Source organism: Hemitrygon akajei, chromosome 19 (assembly GCF_048418815.1).
Source record: "Hemitrygon akajei chromosome 19, sHemAka1.3, whole genome shotgun sequence".
In the NCBI taxonomy this organism is placed as follows: Eukaryota; Metazoa; Chordata; class Chondrichthyes; order Myliobatiformes; family Dasyatidae; genus Hemitrygon; species Hemitrygon akajei.
Genome location: NC_133142.1, coordinates 61812787 through 61831315, shown reverse-complemented (window position 1 = coordinate 61831315; position 18529 = coordinate 61812787). Strand labels below are relative to the sequence as shown.

At 42.6% G+C, this 18529-nt stretch overlaps 1 protein-coding gene across 4 annotated transcripts in view; it reads right to left on the bottom strand.

Annotated features, from left to right (window-relative positions):
* The window catches only part of LOC140741982 (NCK-interacting protein with SH3 domain-like), a 237529-nt gene that overhangs the window by 55536 nt on the left and 163464 nt on the right, over positions 1–18529 (bottom strand). For all 4 annotated transcript variants that reach the window (XM_073072626.1, XM_073072625.1, XM_073072628.1 and 1 more), the window contains 2 exons: positions 10642–10780; positions 9778–9858 (listed from right to left, as the gene is read on the bottom strand). In XM_073072626.1, the coding sequence (XP_072928727.1) occupies positions 9778–9858; positions 10642–10780 (220 nt within the window). The remainder of the gene's footprint in view (positions 1–9777; positions 9859–10641; positions 10781–18529) is intronic.

Genomic DNA, 18529 nt, shown 5'->3' with positions numbered 1-18529 from the left:
GTAGGCTTATCTACATATTGTGTCAAGGAACCTTCCTGAGCACACCTATCAAACTCCACCCCATCTAAACCCCTTTGCTCTAGGGAGATGCCAGTTGATATTTGGGAAATTAAAATCTCCCATCACGACAACTCTATTATTACACCTTTCCAGTATCTGTTTCCCTATCTGCTCCTGTTACTATTGGTCAGCCTATAAAATACACCTAGTAAAGTTCTTGACTCCTTCCTGTTCCTAACCTCCACCCACAGAGACTCCGTAGACAATGCCTCCATGACATCCACCTTTTCTGCAGCCGTGACACCATCTCTGATCAACAGTGCCACGCCCCCACCTCTTTTGCCTCCCTCCCTGTCCTTTCTGAAACATCTAAAACTTGGCACTTGAAGTAATTATTCCTTCCTGAGTCATCCAAGTCTCTGTAATGACCACCACATCATAGCTCCAAGTACTGATCCACGCTCTAAGCTTATCCACTTTGTTCACTTTGTTTAACTCCTTGCGTTAAAATAGACATATCTCAAACCATCTATCTGAGCGCATCCCATCTCTATCACCTGCCTATCCTCCCTCACACACTGTCTACAAGCTTTCTCTATTTGTGAGCCAACCGCCTCTTCCCCAGTCTCTTCATTTCAGTTCCCACCCTCCAACAATTCTAGTTTAAACTCTCCCCAGTAGCCTTAGCAAACCTCCTCACAAGGATATTGGTCCCCCTGGAATTCAACTGCAACCCGTCCTTTTTGTACAGGTCATACCTGCCCCAAAAGATGTCCCAATGATCCAGAAATCTGAATCCCTGCCCCCTGCTCCAATCCCTCAGCCACGCATTAATCCTCCACCTCATTCTATTCCTATACTCACTGTCATGTGGCACAGGCAGTAATCCCCAGATTACTACCTTTGTGGTCCTGCTTCTCAACTTCCTTCCTAACTCCCTATAGTCTTTTTTCAGGATCTCTTCCCTTTTCCTACCTATGTCATTGGTATCAATATGTACCAAGACCTCTGGCTGTTCTCCCTCCTACTGCAGGATATCTTGGACGTGATCTGAAACATCCCGGACCCTGGCACCTGGGAGGCACACTACCATCCAAGTTTAAATGTACCTATAGTCTGGGGCAAAAGTATGAGTGGCAAATAAACACAGCTCTTTAGCAACCAGGGTACAGTCAGGCCTCCTGAACTGAGCGATGAAAGCAAAATGACAGCTTCAAACTGAATTTTAAAAATAAACACACTACAACATGGCTCAGTTACTTGATCCTATGAAAAGCGCCTTAAAGGGCTGGTTATTTGTCAGCAGTGTGCCTGGATAAACAAGTGAGTATAAAGGGCAATCAGTCAGTTCCACATATGATGGATATCTTCACTGTCCAGGGCATCTTTTCGTTATCTTTTTCGCCAAGCTTAGCGCTCAGACAAAGCAGCTAATACTTGTAGAAAACAAAGTTGTTTCTGAGTAAGTTAAACTTCCAACCACATATTCTTTGTTCGGTTTCTTCTCATAAACTTCTGAATGTAAATAGCAAACAATAATCAATCTGAACTTAAAAGGACAGCTTGCAAACAAATAGAATTCTCTGTAGAACACACTGCTGGCCCACAGAACAGAGCTGACTTCTCAAGAGATGCAGTGTAAGAGACTGTTCAATTAAGAAACTGCAAGGATAAAAAAAAACAATATGGGAATCATATCTTGGTCTCCAAGTAGTAGCCAAGATGTGGGATTGAGATTTCAAAGGGAGCTGGAAAAGGCATGTAGGGTGTGTAGGCCTCTGTTAGTCTCGATACACCATGGATTTGCACCTTGGAAAGTTTCCAGGGCACAAGCTTGGGCAAGGTTTTTTTTATGGAAGACTGGCAGTTGCCCAAGCTGCAAGTCTCCCCTCTCCACACCACCAATGTTGTCCAAGGGAAGGGCATTAGGACCCATAGAGCTTGGCACCGGTGTCGTCGCAGAGCAATGTGTGGTTAAGTGCCTTGCTCAAGGACACACACGCAGCCTCAGCCAAGGCTCGAACTAGCGACCTTCAGATAACTAGACGAATGCCTTAACCACTTGACCACGCGCCAACACATGTAATAAGGGCAATGACACAATTGTAATATGGGACTTCAATATGCATGGGGATCAGAAAAATCAGGTTGGTATCATATGCAAGAGATGGAATTTGTTGAATACCTACAAAATGGTTTTTTAGAGCAGCTTGTACTTGAGCCTACTAGGGAATGGCCATCTTAGATTGGGTGTTGTGCAACAACCCAGATCTTATTAGAAAGCTTAACCTAAAGGAACCCTGAGGAGACAGTGATCATAATATGATTCAATTCATATTGCAATTTGAGAGGGAGAAGCACCAGACACATGTATCAGTTTTGCAATGGAATAAAGGGAATTGCAGAGGTTGAGAGAGTAGCTTTTCCAGGTGCATTGGAAGAGGATGCTGGTGAGGATGATGGCAGAATAGAGGTGGTTAATGTTCCTGGGAATAGTTCACAAGGCGCAGGATAGGTATGTCACACAGAAGTAGTAGTTTTCAAATGACAAACCGTGGATAACAAGGGAAGTTACGAACTGCATAAAAGCCAAGGAAAGGACATACAAGGTAGAAAATATGAGTGGGAAAAAGGCTGATTGGGAAGCTTTTAGACTCCAGCAAAAGGCAGCTAAAAAAAGCAATACGGGAAAAGATGCAATATAAGGGCAAAGAAACCAATAGTATAAAGCAGGATACCAAAATAATTTTCAGTTAAATGAAGAGTAAAAGAGAGGTGAGAGTTGACATTGGAGCATTGGAAAACGATGCTGGTGAGGTCGTAATGGAGGTGAAGAAATGCAAGGTGACAAATTAAAAAGGAAATTGGTCTTTACTTAGAATTCAATGATAATGGAGAGGTTTCACCTCCCATTCTATGGGATACTGTGAAGGCTGTCTTAAGAGGAATAAAACATGAGAGGAATTACAAAATAAGCTGAAGGAACTAGAAAAAAAAACACAAATTGAGTTTGGCACAGGATACACTAGAGGAAATTTAAAAAGTCAGGAATGCAATTAATAGTTTGGCTACACAAGAAATTAGAAAAAAATTTATTTCTGAAACAGAGACACTATGAAAGTGGATCTAAATCTATGAAAATACTGCCATGGAAACTGAAAAAAAAGATAGCAGAAAATACAATTCATAGAATTAGGGATCCAAGAACAAAAGTGATAAAAAATAAGCTAAGTGAAATTCAAGAAGCATTTGAAATGTTTTATAAAACTCTATATTCCAAAGTTGCAGGGGGAAGCATAACCCAGATTGACACCTTCCTGAATTCTTTAGAGTTACCCACTTTAAGCAAAGAACAAAATAGAACGATGACTGCTGACATAACTGAAGCTGAACTAAAAACTGCAATTAGTAGGCTTAAGTTAAGCAAGTCACCAGGATCAGATGGATATTCGGCAGAGTGGTATAAAGAATTTAGAAATGAGTTAATTCCTGTTTTACTCCCCAAATTGAACTGGGCTCTAAGAAAGGCGCAAATGCCACCCAGCTGGATAATCTCAGCTATACTGAAAGGAGACAAGGATAAGATGGAATGTGAGTCATTTAGAGGTGGATACAATAGGGTCTTTCAAGAGGCTCCTGGATAGGTACATTGAGCTCAGAAAAATAGAGGGCTATGGGTAACCCTATGTAATTTCCAAAGTAAGTACAAACGTTTGTATATGTTTGGGCTAGCATTGTGGGCCAAAGGGCCTGTATTGTACTTTTGGTTTCTATGTTACTTTGCATTAGTTTATCAGTGTGCCAGAGGTCCTTGGGTGTTAGGGAGCAGGAGTGAGTGTTGTTGCTATTACAAAGAAAAAGTGCTAGGCAAACTGAAAGGTCTTGAGGTAGAAAAAAATCACTAGATGGACTACATCCCAGAGTCCTGAAAGAGGTTGCTGAAGAGATAACAGATGCATTGGTCACTTGATTCTAGCATGTTCCTGGAGGACTGGAAAATTGCAAATGTCACTCCGCTCTTTAAGAAGGGAGAAAGACAAAAGAGAATTATGGGCCTGTTAGCCTAATGTCAGTGGTTGGGAAAGTTTTGGAGTCTATTATCAAGGATGAGGTTCAGGGTACCTGGAGACTAATGATAAAACAAGTCAAAGTTAGCATGGTAACTTGTAAAGGGAAATCTAGCCTGACAAAATCTGTTAGAGTTCTTCAAGGAAGGTAACAAGCAAGGTGGACACATGAGAGGCAGTGGATGTCATTTACTTGGATTTTCAAAAGACATTTGATTAGGTGTCTCACATGAGGCTGCTTAAGAAGACAAAATCCCATGGCGTTACAGGAAAGATACTGGCATGGATAGAGGAATGGCTGACAGGCAGGAGGCAGCAAGTTGAAATAAAGGAGGCTTTTGCTAGTTGGCTACAACTAGTGGTGTTCCTCAGGGGTCAGTATTGGGACAACTACTTTTCACAATGATAATCAATGATTTAGGTAATGGAATTGATTTAGAATGGAATTAATGGAATGGCTTTGTGGCAAAGTTTGTTAATGATACAAAAATAGGAGGAGGGTTGGTAGTGCTGAGGAAGCAATGCAATTGCAGCAGGACTCAGACAAATTGGAAGAATGGGCAAAAAAGTAGCAGATGAAATATATTGTTGGGAAATGTACGATAATGCATTTTGGTAAAAGAATCAATATATAACCATATAACAAGTACAGCATGGAAACACCTCACATTTATCAGCATTAAACTCCAACTGCCATCTTTCAGTCCACTCTTCCAACTGGCCTAAATCTCTCTGCAAGCTTTGAAAACCTACTTCATTATCCACAATGCCACCTATCTTAGTATCATCTGCATACTTACTAATCCAATTTACCACCCCATCATCCAGATCATTAATGTAAATGACAAACAACATTGGACCCAGTACAGATCCCTGAGGCACACCACTAGTCACCAGTCTCCAACCTGACAAACAGTTATCCACCACTACTCTCTGGCATCTCCCATCCAGCCACTGTTGAAACCATTTTACTACTTCTATATTAACACCTAAAGATTGGACCTTCCTAACTAACCTTCCGTGCAGAACCTTGTCAAAGGCCTTACTGAAGTCTATATAGACAACATCCACTGCTTTACCCTTGTCAACTTTCCTAGTAACCTCTTCAAAAAATTCAATAAGATTTATCAAACATGACCTTCCATGCACAAATCCATGTTGACTGTTCCTAATCAGACCCTGTCTGTCTATCCAGATAATTATATATACCATCTCTAAGAATACTTTCCATTAATTTACCCACCACTGACATCAAAGTTACAAGCCTATAATTGCTAGGTGTGTACTATTATTTAAACGGGGAGAAAATTCAACATCAGAAGTGCAGACTTGAGAGTCTATGTGTAAGACTCCCAGAAGGTTAATTTACAGGTTGAGTCTGTACTCAAGGAGGCAAATTCAATGTTAGCATTTATATTAAGGGGAATAGAATATTCAAGTAAGGAGATAATGCTGAAACTTTATAAGAGTCTAGCCAAGCTGCACTTCGAGTATCGTCAACAGTTTTGGGACCCATATGTCAGAAAAGATCTACTGTAATTGGAGAGAGTCCAGAAGAGGTTCATGAGGATGGTTTTGGAAATGAAAGAGTTAACATATGAGGAGTGTTTAGCAGCTTTGGGCCTGTACTCACTAGAATTTAGAAGAATGCATGGGGATCTCATGAAACCTATCGAATGTTGAAATGGCTAGATAGGGTGGATATGGACAGGATGCTTCCTCTAGTGCGGTATCCAGAACTAGAAGGCACAGCCTCAAAACTGAGGGGAGATCCTTTAGAAAAGAAGTTACAAGGAATGTTTTTAGCCAGAAAGTAGTGAATCCATGGAATGCTCTGCCACAGACTACGGTAGAGGCCAAGTCCGTGGGCCTATTTAAAGCTGAAGTTGTTTGTTTCCTAATTGGTCAAGGCATCAAGGGAAATGGTGAGAAGGCAAACGTATGAGGGTGAGTGGGATCTGGGATCAGCCATGATGGAATGGCAGACCAGGCTCGATGGACTGAATGGTCTAATTCTAAACACAAAATACTCTGCAGATGTTGGGGTCAAAGCAACACGCACAACACGCTGGAGGAACTCAGCAGGTTGGGCAGCATCCGTGGAAACGAACAGTCAATGTTTCGGGCCAAGACCCTTCATCAGGACTGAAGAGGGAGGGGGTGGGGCCCTATAAAGAAGGTGGGGGGAGGGTGGGAAGGAGAAGGCTGGTAGGTGCCAGGTGTAAAACCAGTAAGGGAAAAGATCAAGGGGTGGGCGAGGGGAAGCAGGGATGGGATTGGCGGGTAAGGTGAAGAAGAAATGTAAGGGGAAAGCACTATGGGTAGTAGGAGGCGGAACCATGAGGGAGGTGATAGGCAGCTGGAGGAGAAAGAAGAGTGGGATGGGGGAAGGGAGGCGGAGGGAATAACCAGAAGTTGGAGAATCCAATGTTCATGCCAAGGGGCTGGAGACCACTCAGACAGTATACGAGGTATTGCTCCTCCAACCTGAGTTTGGCCTCATCATGGCAGTAGAGGAGGCCATGTATGGACATATCTGAATGGGAATGTGAAGCAGAGTTGAAGTGGGTAGCAACCAGGAGATCTTGTCTGTTGTGGCGGACGGAGCAGAGGCGCTCAACGAAGCGGTCCCCCGATCTGCGTTGGGTCTCGCCAATGTGGAGGAGGCCGCACCGGGAGCACTGGATGCAATAGATGACCCCAAAAGACTCAGAAGTGAAGAGTTGTCTCACCTTGAGGGATTGTTTGGGGCCCTGAATGGTGGTAAGGGAGGAAGAGTAGGGACAGGTGTAGCACTTATGCTTGCAGGGATAAGTGGCAGGTGGGAGATCCGTGGGGAGGGACATGTGGACCAGGGAGTTGCGGAGGGAACGATACCTGCGGAAAGCGGAGAGGGGTAGAGAGGGAAAGATGTGCTTAGTGGTGGGGAAGTTGATCCAGAGGCTGGTGGGGTTGTAGGTGAGGACAAGGGGAACTCAGTCCCTGTTGTGGTGACGGGAGGATGGGGTGAGGGCCAAAATGCAGGAAATGGAGGAGATGTGGGTGAGTGCATTTTTGATGTCAGAAGAAGGGAAACCACGATCCTTAAAGAAAGAGGACATTTGAGATGTCCTGGAATGGAAAGCCTCATCCTGCGAGCAGATGCGGCGGAGACGGAGGAACTGGGAATAGGGAATAGCATTTTTGCATTTGGCAGGGTGGGAAGAGGTATATTTGAGGTAGTTATGAGAGTCAGTGGGTTTACAGAAGGTTTAAGTGGACAGTCTGTCTCCAGAGATGGAGACCAAGAGACTGAGAAAGGGGAGAGGAGTGTCTGAGATGGACCAAGTGAATTTGAGGGCTAGGTAGAAGTTAGAGGCAAAGTCGATGAAATTGACGAGCTCAGCATGGGTGCAGGAAACAGCACCAATGTAGTCGTCAATGTAGCAAAGGAAAAGTTGGGGAGCAGTACCAGTATAGGTTTGGAGCATAGACTGTTCCACGTAACCAACGAAGAGGCAGGCATAGCTGGGGCCCATGCAAGTGCCCATAGCTACAACCTTGGTCTGAAGAAAGTGGGAAGCTTTCTTCCCACTGTGGGGAACTGGTGAGGTCTATTGTCAAGAAAGCAGCAGAGAGCCTTGAGGTCTTCTTGATGGGGAATGGAAGTGTATAAGGATTGGACATCCATAGTGAAAATGAAGCGGTTGGGACAGGGGAACTGGAAGTTGTTGAAGAGGTGGAGGGCATGGGATGTATCTCAGATGTAGGTGAGGAGGGACTGAACTATGGGCGACAAAATGGAGTCCAGGTAGGTAGATACAAGTTCGGTGGGGTAGGAGCAGGCCAAAACTATGGGTCTACCAGGACAGTCAGGCTTGTGGATCTTGGGGAGGAGATAAAACCGAGCAGTGCGGGGTGTGGGAATTATGAGTTTTTTGGCTGAGGATGGAAGGCCGTTCCAGAGTTGATAAGTGCAGTGATGGTACAGAAGAGAATGGTTTGATGTTTATTGGTGGGGTCTTGTTCCACGGGTAAGTAAGAGGAGGTGTCAGAGAGCTGCCATTTGGCCTCAGTGAGGTAGAGTTCCATCCGCCAGACTATTACAGCACCACCTTTGTTTGTGGGTTTGATGGTGAGGTTAGGATTAGTGCGGAGAGAGTGGAGGGCAGTGCGTTCAGAGGGAGTAAGGTTGGAACAGGAGACAGGAGTGGTGAAGTTGAGACGGTTGATGTCTTGGCGACAGTTGGAGATGAAAAGATTGAGTGCAGGTAAAAGGCCGGGGGGGGGGGGGGGTGCTGTCCAGGAGGAGGAGGAGGGTTGAAGGCGGGTGAAGGGGTCATCAATAGGGGGAGGAGAATCCTTGTTAAAGTAGTAGGCTCAGAGAAGTAGATGATGGAAGAAGAGTTGAGCATCATGGCAGGCATGGAACTCACTGAGGTGTGGACAGAGGGGGACAAAAGTGAGGCCCTCGCTAAGAACAGAACGTTCTGCCTCAGAGAGGGAAGGTCAGAGGGGATAGTGAAAACACGACAAGGGTTGGAGCTGGGGTCAGAGGAGGGTAATTTCCAGGAGGAGGAGGAGGAGGGTTGAAGACGGGAGAAGGGGTCATCAATAGGGGGAGGGGAATCCTTGTTAAAGTACTAGGCTCAGAGATATAGTTTCCAGGAGGAGGAAACTCTGCTCCGTCCACCACAACAGACAGGATCTCCCTGTTGCCACCCACTTCAACTCTGCTTCACATTCCCATTCTGATATGTCCAAACGCGGCCTCCTCTACTGCCATGATGAGGCCAAACTCAGGTTGGAGGAGCAACACCTCATATACTGTCTGGGTAGTCTCCTGCCCCTTGGCATGAACATTGAATTCTCCAACTTCTGGTAATTCCCACCCCCTCCCTTCCCCCATCCCACTCTGCTTCCTCCTCCAGCTGCCTATCACCTCCCTCATGGTTCCGCCTCCTTCTACTACCCCTAGTGCTTTCCCCTTACACTCCTTCTTCACCTTACTCGCCTATCCCCTCCCTGCTTCCCCTCCCCCACCCCTTGATCTTTTCCCTTACTGGTTTTTCACCTGGCACCTACCAGCCTTCTCCTTCCCACCCTCCCCCCACCTTCTTTATAGGGCCCCGCCCCCTTCCTCTTCAGTCCTGACAAAGGGTCTCGGCCCAAAACGTTGACTGTTCGTTTCCACACATGCTGCCCGACCTGATGACCTAATTCTGCTCCTTTGTATTATGGTCGAAAACAATTGGGCTTGAATTAAACCAGACATCGCTGGCTAAGTTATTTAGTTCAAGAAAGCTTGCAGACTAGATCAATACTACCACTGAGCACATCATATAGTTGATCTGTTAATAGGTGGAAGACTTGTGGGCTCAGAGAGTCAGCTTCACAGCATTAATTGTGGATACCTGGAACTTGGTCTCTAGAAAGTTTTAGACAGTTTATGTAAAAAGGTAACTGAGAAAAACAACATATATGTGAAGTTATGCAAGTGGAAAGAAGCAGTACAAATGTAAGAGAGCAGTCAGCCTTGTTAGAAATAGTCAAGGAACAGCAAGAAGAATGACAGCAGGACGAAAGACAGAATGACAGAAAATCCATTCTTCTGCCTTCGATTTCTGCAACAGATGATTCATTTATCTGCAACGCATTGGTATGTCATAGAAACATGGAAAACCTACAGCACAATACAGGCTCTTCAGAATTCTGGAATTTTTTTACCTACCATAATGATGATATGGTAATGGCTCCCCCATGGAAAACACCATGGTCAGCAGCAATGCAGAGTAACACAGCTTCTGGTGTTCTGCAGGAAAAGAAAATGCAATCAACTGCGGCAGCCATTTCAGGCCAGTTTTAATTATCACAACTGCAGTTTTCTGAACTTGGACTGCCATTTGTCAGCCAGCAAACCCTGTGATGTCTGCACCGAACCACAGTAGCTTTTCACTCTCATCCAGACAAGCTCACCAAAGAATGAGAATGTTATCTATCCTACAGAAGTCACTTTCAGTTAGCACTCATTATGTAGACACAGAGCTGAGAACCTTAGTATAGCAGATGCAGTGCTTTGCCTTGTTTGGTTTGGTTTGTGAAAGCCACGATACAGTGAAAAGCTTGTCTTCACCTACAGATAAAATCATTGAGCTACCTGACATCTCCAGGCTCTGCCTGGACGTAACCTCCCCTCCAGGAACATGAATACACACAGGCTGCAGATGCATTATTATCCCTCATGGTACGAGGCATTAGCATTCACACATCACACCCCTCTCTCAGCTCAATTCATTAAACTAGTGTTACAGACAAATGATGCAACAGAACCTTGAAATTCACAACTCATTGATGCCAGTTTGGCTCTTTACATGAAATAATCTCGTGGAGATTAAAAACTGGGGAAGTGGAGGGACAACCATGGAGGGACACATCTTCATACATGTCTACCTCAACTTCCTGTTCAAATATTATATTATTAGAGTAGCTATTATCAACACCAGCTTCTCCAAAGTATAAATGTGAAAACTTCATGTGTTTCCAGCTCAGAGTTCTCTCAGTCATAATCTGTTAATTCCCCAATACACAAACCTACCTTTGGTGTCAGATTGCATATCCCGTGCAAGTTCCATTGGTAGCACAGAGTTTGACAATGTGGAGATGATGGCTGCGTCCAGATTGCACATGGCTCCAAAGCATTTCAGTAAGAACAACCTCAATGCCACCCTGTGTTCCTTTGGCATAATAGAACAAAGTGCAAGTCATACAACAAATACAACACATTTCCAGCATCTGATACATTCTCTAGTCAGGACCAGAAGGCCTCAGTTATAGGGAGAGGTTGGACAGGCAGGAACTTTATTCTTCAGAACAAAGAGAACGAGAGGCAACCTTATAGAGGTGTTAAGATTATGAGAGGCACAGATAAGATGGGTGGCAACAGTCTTTTCCAAAGGGTAAGTGAGTCCAAAATATGGGTGTAGAGTTTGAAGGAGAAGATTTCCTTCAGGGACCAGAAGGGTAACTTTTTCATGTTGAGGGCGATGAGGATATTGTTACTACAGGGAGTAATTGAGGCAGCTAAAATGGTATCATTTAAGAAGCACATAGAGGGGTGAAGCTTAGAAAGATATGGTCATCAATTGGAACTAGCTGGGTGGGCACCATGATCAGCATGGTCTGGTTGGACCAAAGGATCTGTATCCATGCTGCATGATTTATGATATGATTAAAAGGGCAATACATTCCAGAGTGCAGAAGTTTCAGGCATTACATGTGGGGCTGGAAAATAGCAAGTGTGGAATTTTTGAAGTGCATTCAGGAAGAATTTCTCAAATGGCAGGGTTGGACAACCATGGCTGACAAGGGAAGTTAAGGACTGCATAAAAGCCAAGGAAAGGGCATATAAGGTAGCAAAAGTGAGTGGGAATTTGGATGACTGGGAACCTTTTAAAATCCAACAAAAGGCAACTAAAAAGTCTGTAACAAGGAAAAATATGAAATATGAGGGAAAACTTGCCTCATATGTGACCATCAGGGAAGAGCTCAGGTAGTAGAGAGCACCCCTGTGGCCATCCTCCTCAGTAATCGTTATCTTGTTTTGGATGCTGTTGTGTGGTGCAGAAGGGAGAGAATATGAGGAATGTGGTAGTCATAGGGGATTCCATAGTGAGGGGAACAGACAGGAGGTTCAGTCAGCCTGATAGAGGTACCTGCAGGGTGTGTTGCCTCCCAGGTGCCAGGATACGGGATGTCTCGGATCAGGTACAAAGTATTCTGAAGGGAAAGGGTAAGCAGCCAGAAATCTTGGTCACGTTGATACCAATGACATAGGCAGAAAAATGGAGGAGGTTCTGAAGAGAGAATTCAGGGAGTTAAGTAGGAAGCTGAAAAGCAGGACACCCAGAGTAGTAATCTCAGAATTGTTGCCTGTACCACGTGCTAACGAGCGCAAGAATAGCAAGATTAGGCATATTAATGCGTGGCTGAGAGTCTGGTGTAGGGGGCAGGGCTTCAGATTCCTGGATCATTGGGGCCTCTTCTGGAAGAGGCATGACCTGTACAAAAAGGATGGGTTATACCTGAACCCAAAGGGGTCCAATATCCCAGTAGGCAGATTTAATAGAGCTGTTAGGGAGGGTTTAACCTAATTTGGCAGGAGGATGGGAACCAGAGTGATAGGTCTGAGGAAGGGGAAAACAGAAATAAATCAAAGATAGCATGTAACAGAGATGATAGAAAGCACAGACAGGAGATGAGGCATAATCACAGCCAGTGGGATGAGTTACAGGGCAATAGAGGTGTGGTGTAGTTAAAACAGAAAGCAACAAATACTAGACTATAAGTTTTATATTCAAATGCAGGCAGCACAAGAAATAAAATGAATGATCTTGAAATTCAGCTACAGTTTGGCAAGTATGACATTGTGGCCATCTCTGAAACTTGGCTAAAGGATGGCTTCCATTGGGAGCTGAACGTCCAAGGATATGTGGTGTATCAAAAAGATAGGTTAGTAGGCAGAGGGGGTGGTGAGCCCTGTGTATAAGAAATAATACTAAATCGTTAGAAAGGGATGACATAGGATCGGTAGGTGTAGAGTCTCTATGGGTTGAGTTAAGAAATGGTAAGGGTAAAAGGACCCTAATGGCAGTTGTATACAAGCCTTCAAACAGCAGCCGGGATGTAGATTACAAATTACAGTAGAAAAGGCTTGTCAGAAGGGCAATGTCACAATAATTGTTGGGGATTTTAACATGAAAATGGATTGGGAAAACCAGGCCAGTACTGGACCTCAAGATAGAGAATTTGTAGAATGTGTAAGGGATGGCTTTTTAGAACAGCTTGTTGTTGAGCCCACTAGGCGGTTGGCTGTGCTGATTGGGTGTTGTGCAATGATCTGAAGGTGATAAGAGAGCTTAAGGTTAAGGCACCCTTCAGGAACAGTGATCACAATATGCTTGAGTTGGCTAACACGAGAGGACACAGTTTTAAGGTACTTGGAAGTAGGTACAGAGGAGATGTCAGGGGTAAGTGTGTTTTTTTTTTACTCAGCAAGTGGTGAGTGCGTGGAATGGGCAGCCAGCAATGGTGGTGGAGGCAGATATGATAGTGTCTTTTAAGAGACTCCTGGATAGGCAGATGGAGCTTAAAAAAATAGAGGGCTATGGGTAACCCTAGGTAATTTCTAAAGTAAGTACATGTTTGGCACAGCATTGTGGGCCGAAGGGCCTGTATTGTGCTGTAAGACACCATAGAAAGGGTGCAGAGGAGATTTACAAGGATGTTGCCTGGATTGGGGAGCATGCCTTATGAGAATAGGTTGAGTGAACTCGGCCTTTTCTCCTTGGAGTGACGGAGGATGAGATGACCTGATAGAGATGTACAATATGGTAACAGGCATTGATCATGTGGATAGTCAGAGGCTTTTTCCCAAGGCTGAAATGGCTAGCACGAGTGGGCACAGTTTTATGGTGCTTGGAAGCAGGTACAGAGGAGATATCAGGGGTAAGTTTGTTTTTATTTCAAACACAGTGTGTGGTGTCTCCGTGGAATGGGCTGCCAATAATGGTGATGGAGGCGGATATGATCGGGTCTTTTAAGAGACTCCTGGATGGGTACATGGAGTTTAGAAAAATAGAGGGCTATGGGTCATCCTAGGTAATTTCTAAAGTAAGTACATGTTCAGCACAGCATTGTGGGCCGGAGGGCCTGTAGTGTGCTGTAAGTTTTCTATGTTTCTATGAGTTCACTTTGAAATTTGAGAAGGAGAAACTGAAATCCAATGTATCGGTATTTTAGTGGAATAAAGGAAATTAAAATGACATGAGAGGGGAACTGGCCAAAGTTGACTGGAAAGGGACACTAGCAGGAAGGACAGCACAGCAGCAATGGCTGGAGTTTCTGCGAAAAATGAGGGAAGTGCAAGACAGATATATTCCAAATAAGAAGAAATTTTTGAATGGAAGAAGGACACTACCGTGGCTGACAAGTGAAGTCAGAGCCAAAGTAAGAGCAAAAGAGAGGGCATACAAAGAAGCCAAAGCTAGAGGAAAGATAGAGGATTAGGAAGCTTTTAGAATCTTGCAGAAGGAAACCAAGAAGTTCATTAGGAAGGAAAAGATGAATTATGAAAGGAAGCTGGCGACTAATATCAGAGAAGATACTAAAAGCTTTTTTAAGTATATAAAGGGTAAAAAAAAAAGTCAAGGATATAGGATCAATAGAAAATTTTGCAGGAGATATTGTAATGAGCGACACAGAGATGGCAGAGGAATTGAATGCATATTTTACATCAGTCTTCACAGTGGAAGACATCTGCAGTATGCCGGACATTCAAGAGTGTCAAGGAAGTTAAGTATCTGCAATGAAAATTACGACTGAGAAGGTGCTCAGGAAGCTTAATGGTCTGAGGGTGGATAAACCTCCTGGACCTGATGAAATGCACCCTCAGGTTCTGAAGGAAGTAGCTGGAGAGATTACAGAGAGATTATTGAGAGATCTTTCAATAATCAATAGATTCTGGCATTGTACTGGATGACTGGAAAATTGCAAATGTCACTCCGCTATTTATGAAGGGTGGGAGGCAGCAGAAAGTAAACTATAGACCTGTTAGCCTGATGTCAGAGGTTGGGAAGTTGTTGGAACCGATTGTTAGGGATGAGATTATGGAATACCTGGAGGCCAAAGGCAGCATGGTTTCCTGAAAGGAAAGACCTGCCTGGCTAACCTACTGCAAATTTTTCGAGGAAATTACAAGCAGGGTAGACAAAGGAGATGTAGTAGGTGTGGTGTACAGAAAGTCTTTGACAAGCTGCTGCACCTGAGGCTGCTCAGCAAGATGAGAGCCTGTGGAATTACAGGGAAGTTACTAGCATGGGTGGAGCATTGGCTGATCGGCAGAAAACAGAGAGTGGGAATAAAGGGATCCTATTCTGGCTGGCTGCCAGTTACCACTGGAATTCCACAGGGGTCGGTGTTGGGACTGCTGCTTTTTACGATGTATGTCCATGATTTGGACGACCGGATTAATGGATTTGTGGCTACATTTGACGATGATAGAAAGATAGGTGGAGGGGTGAGTAGTGAATGAGGAAACAGAGCCTGCAGAGAGACTTAGATAGTTTAGGGGAATTGGCAAAAAAGTGGCAAATGAAATACAATATTAGAAAATATATGGCCATTCACTTTGGTGGAAGAAATAAACGGGAAGACCATTATTTAGATGGGGAGAGAATTCAAAAGACAGAGATGCAAGGGGACTTGGGAGTCCTTGTGCAGGATACCCTAGAAGTTAAACTGCAGGTTGAGTCAGTGGTGAATGCAATGTGGCGAGGTCTCAAGATGGCGCTCATGGAGTAAACCGCACTTAGGCTTTGCTCCAAAACTTTTACGTTTTTTAGCCTATAAACACCCCTTAAACTTATTCTAAAGGGGTTTAAATATACTGAATTCTTCTTTTTAAACTATTTGAATTATTCTCAACTTGCTGAAATGTCTAAAGCAAAAGAACCGAAACAGTCGAAAGATGTGGTACCTTTAGAAGCAGTTGCGAAGATTGTGGAAAATAAATTTGAAGAGATGCAGGAAAAATTATTCCTAAGGCTTTCGAAGTATGACGATCGTTTGAAATCACTCGAAGAAAAGTTTTTGGAACTTTCACTGGAATCACAAAAACAACAGGCAAGCATTTTGGCTCTTGAAGAAGCCGCTCGTAAGAAAGATCGTATGATTGAAAAGATACAAGAAGAGCAAACATCGACTTCTCAACAGATGGATCGTTATAAAGTCAAAATTACGGATTTGGAAAATCGCTCTCGAAGGCAAAATCTCCGGTTAATTGGGATCCCGGAAGGATTTGAAAGCGGTGATCTTACCGTTTTCTTCTCTAAATTTCTAGTGGATGTCCTGGGCAAAGAGGTCCTGGATTCCCCCCCAATAATCGATCGAGCACATCGGGTAACAAGATTTTATGCAAGTTCAAGTTCGAAACCGCGGCACATAATTTTGAGGATTCACTATCCTCATATCAAAGATCGCTTGATCCGTATGGCTCGTAAAAAAGGTATGATTATCCATCAAAATTTCAAGTTTCGTATCTTGGAAGACTATAGCCCAGAAGTATTACGGGCTAGGCTGGCTTTCAGATCGGTTATGTCGAATTTTCACCAGAAAGGCTACAAGCAAGCGCTGTTATTCCCAGCACATCTGAGAGTCGCCCTGGATGATGGAACTGTTCGGCTGTTTAAATCGCCTGCGGATGCTCAAGGTTTCCTGGATCAATGACATTCTATTGGGCTGATCAGTGTAATTTAGCCTATAAATTTGGATCTATTATGGTTTGATATATGGGTCCTTTTTTTTTTATATGGCTTGCATATACTTTTTATATACGATTAAAGCTTTTTTTCCCTGCTAGGTTTATGCCGATTTTATAGTTTTTCATATTATTAATCTATTTGCGTTGAAAATGACCGATTAGGGTTTCTCTTTTGTTCTTCTTTTTTTTAAATAAAAAACGATATACGCTTTCCTTTATACTTTTAACATCTGAATATTAAAATTGAGAGAAAAAAAAAATGGCGTTTCTTCTTCCCGACTGACTCCAGTGTTTGGAGCGTCATAACTGTTTTGATATATTTGAAAGTTTGAAACTTTTATTTATTGTTTTAATTCTTTTCTTTTAACTTTTTTGTTTATATACATTTATAACACTAATTTTATATCTTAACTTTTGTAGTATTACCCTTTTTATAATGTGGGTTGTGTGTATTTTCTTAACTCTATTACGTTCGAGTTGCCGTCTTGAGACATGGGGGTAGTTTTAGTATTAGCTTGCTCGCTTGCCTTTTTTGGCTTTTTTCTTGGGGTTTCAAGGGTGGTGGGAGGGGGATTTTTCTTTCTTTTTTTGTTTTTTGCTTGCTTTTTGCTTAGTTTTATTTTTTGGGCGTATATGAAACTACAAAAATGGCTGCAGTGCTATGACTTCCGGTTTCCTTTTGAGCTTGCTTCCTTCTTCCGGGTTCATGAGTTCACTTTTCTTTCGAACTTATGTATTAACTATAATATATACTGTCATGATGGTTAAGACTATTAATTTCGTTTCTTGGAATACTAATGGTTTAAATCATCCGATCAAACGGAAAAAAGTATTCAATGTATTCCATAGAATGAATGCTAATGTTATCTTTATACAAGAGACTCATGTAAGGAAGATGGATAGTCAGCGCTTGTTTAGGTTCTGGAAGGGCCAACAGTACCACTCAAATGTACAAGCTAAAGTGAGAGGTGTGTCTATTTTTATAGACTCATCTACTGCTTTTATACATCATGAAACAATTTCAGATCCGCACGGTAGATTTTTGCTTATTACTGGTTTACTTTGTAATCAAAAAGTTCTTCTAGTTAATGTTTATGCTCCAAATACTGACTGTCCTGAGTTTTTTAAATGTCTATTTACATCCTTTCCCAATCTGAATCAATATAGATTGATAATGGGCGGAGATTTTAATTGTTGCTTAAACCCTCTGATGGATAGGTCCAAGCCCATTCAAATTTTGCCGAATAAATCGGCTTCTCTTATTAATTCCTTTATGGTTGATTCAGCTATTTGTGAGATTTGGCGTTTTTTACACCCTAATGACAAAGAGTTCTCATACTTTTCCCATGTCTATCATAGTTATTCAAGAATTGATTACTTTTTCATTGATCAGCATTTACTCACAGATGTCATGGATTGTAAATATGACTCAATTACCATATCTGATCATGCACCTTTGAAGTTATCTATTAAGGTGACGGATTCATATACTAGTACGAAAAGTTGGAGGCTTAATCCTGTTCTTTTGCAGGACTCTGACTTTATTAGCTTTATTAAACAGCAAATTGATTTGTTTTTTTCAATAAATTCTACAGCAGAGATCTCTAGTGGAATTTTATGGGATACTTTTAAGGCATATATTCGTGGACAGATTATTTCATATTCTGCTGGAGTTAGGAAACGAACTAATTCCAAAATATTAACATTAGTTGATAAAATTAAGGCAATTGATAAGATCTACTCATCAACTCCTAGTAAAGAACTTTATAAAGAAAGAGTGGAACTCCAAATGGAACATAGTTTACTATTAACCTCCTCGATTGAAAGTCAGTTAATTAAATCGAAGGCTCAATTTTATACATATGGAGATAAGTCAGGTAAACTACTAGCTAATCAATTGAAAATTGCTTCAGATAAGCGACAAATTACTAGGATTCGTAAACAAGATGGTACTTTGACGATTGACCATAAAGAGATAAATAAAGCCTTCCAAGATTTTTATAATTCCTTATATCAATCAGAATGTACTAAGGACTCTTCTATTATGAATGAATTTTTAGGGAAATTGAATATTCCAAAAGTAACTGTTGAAGATAACGTATTTTTGGATACACCTATTACCGAGTCTGAAATAGAAAAGGCTATTTTTTCAATGAACTCGGGTAAA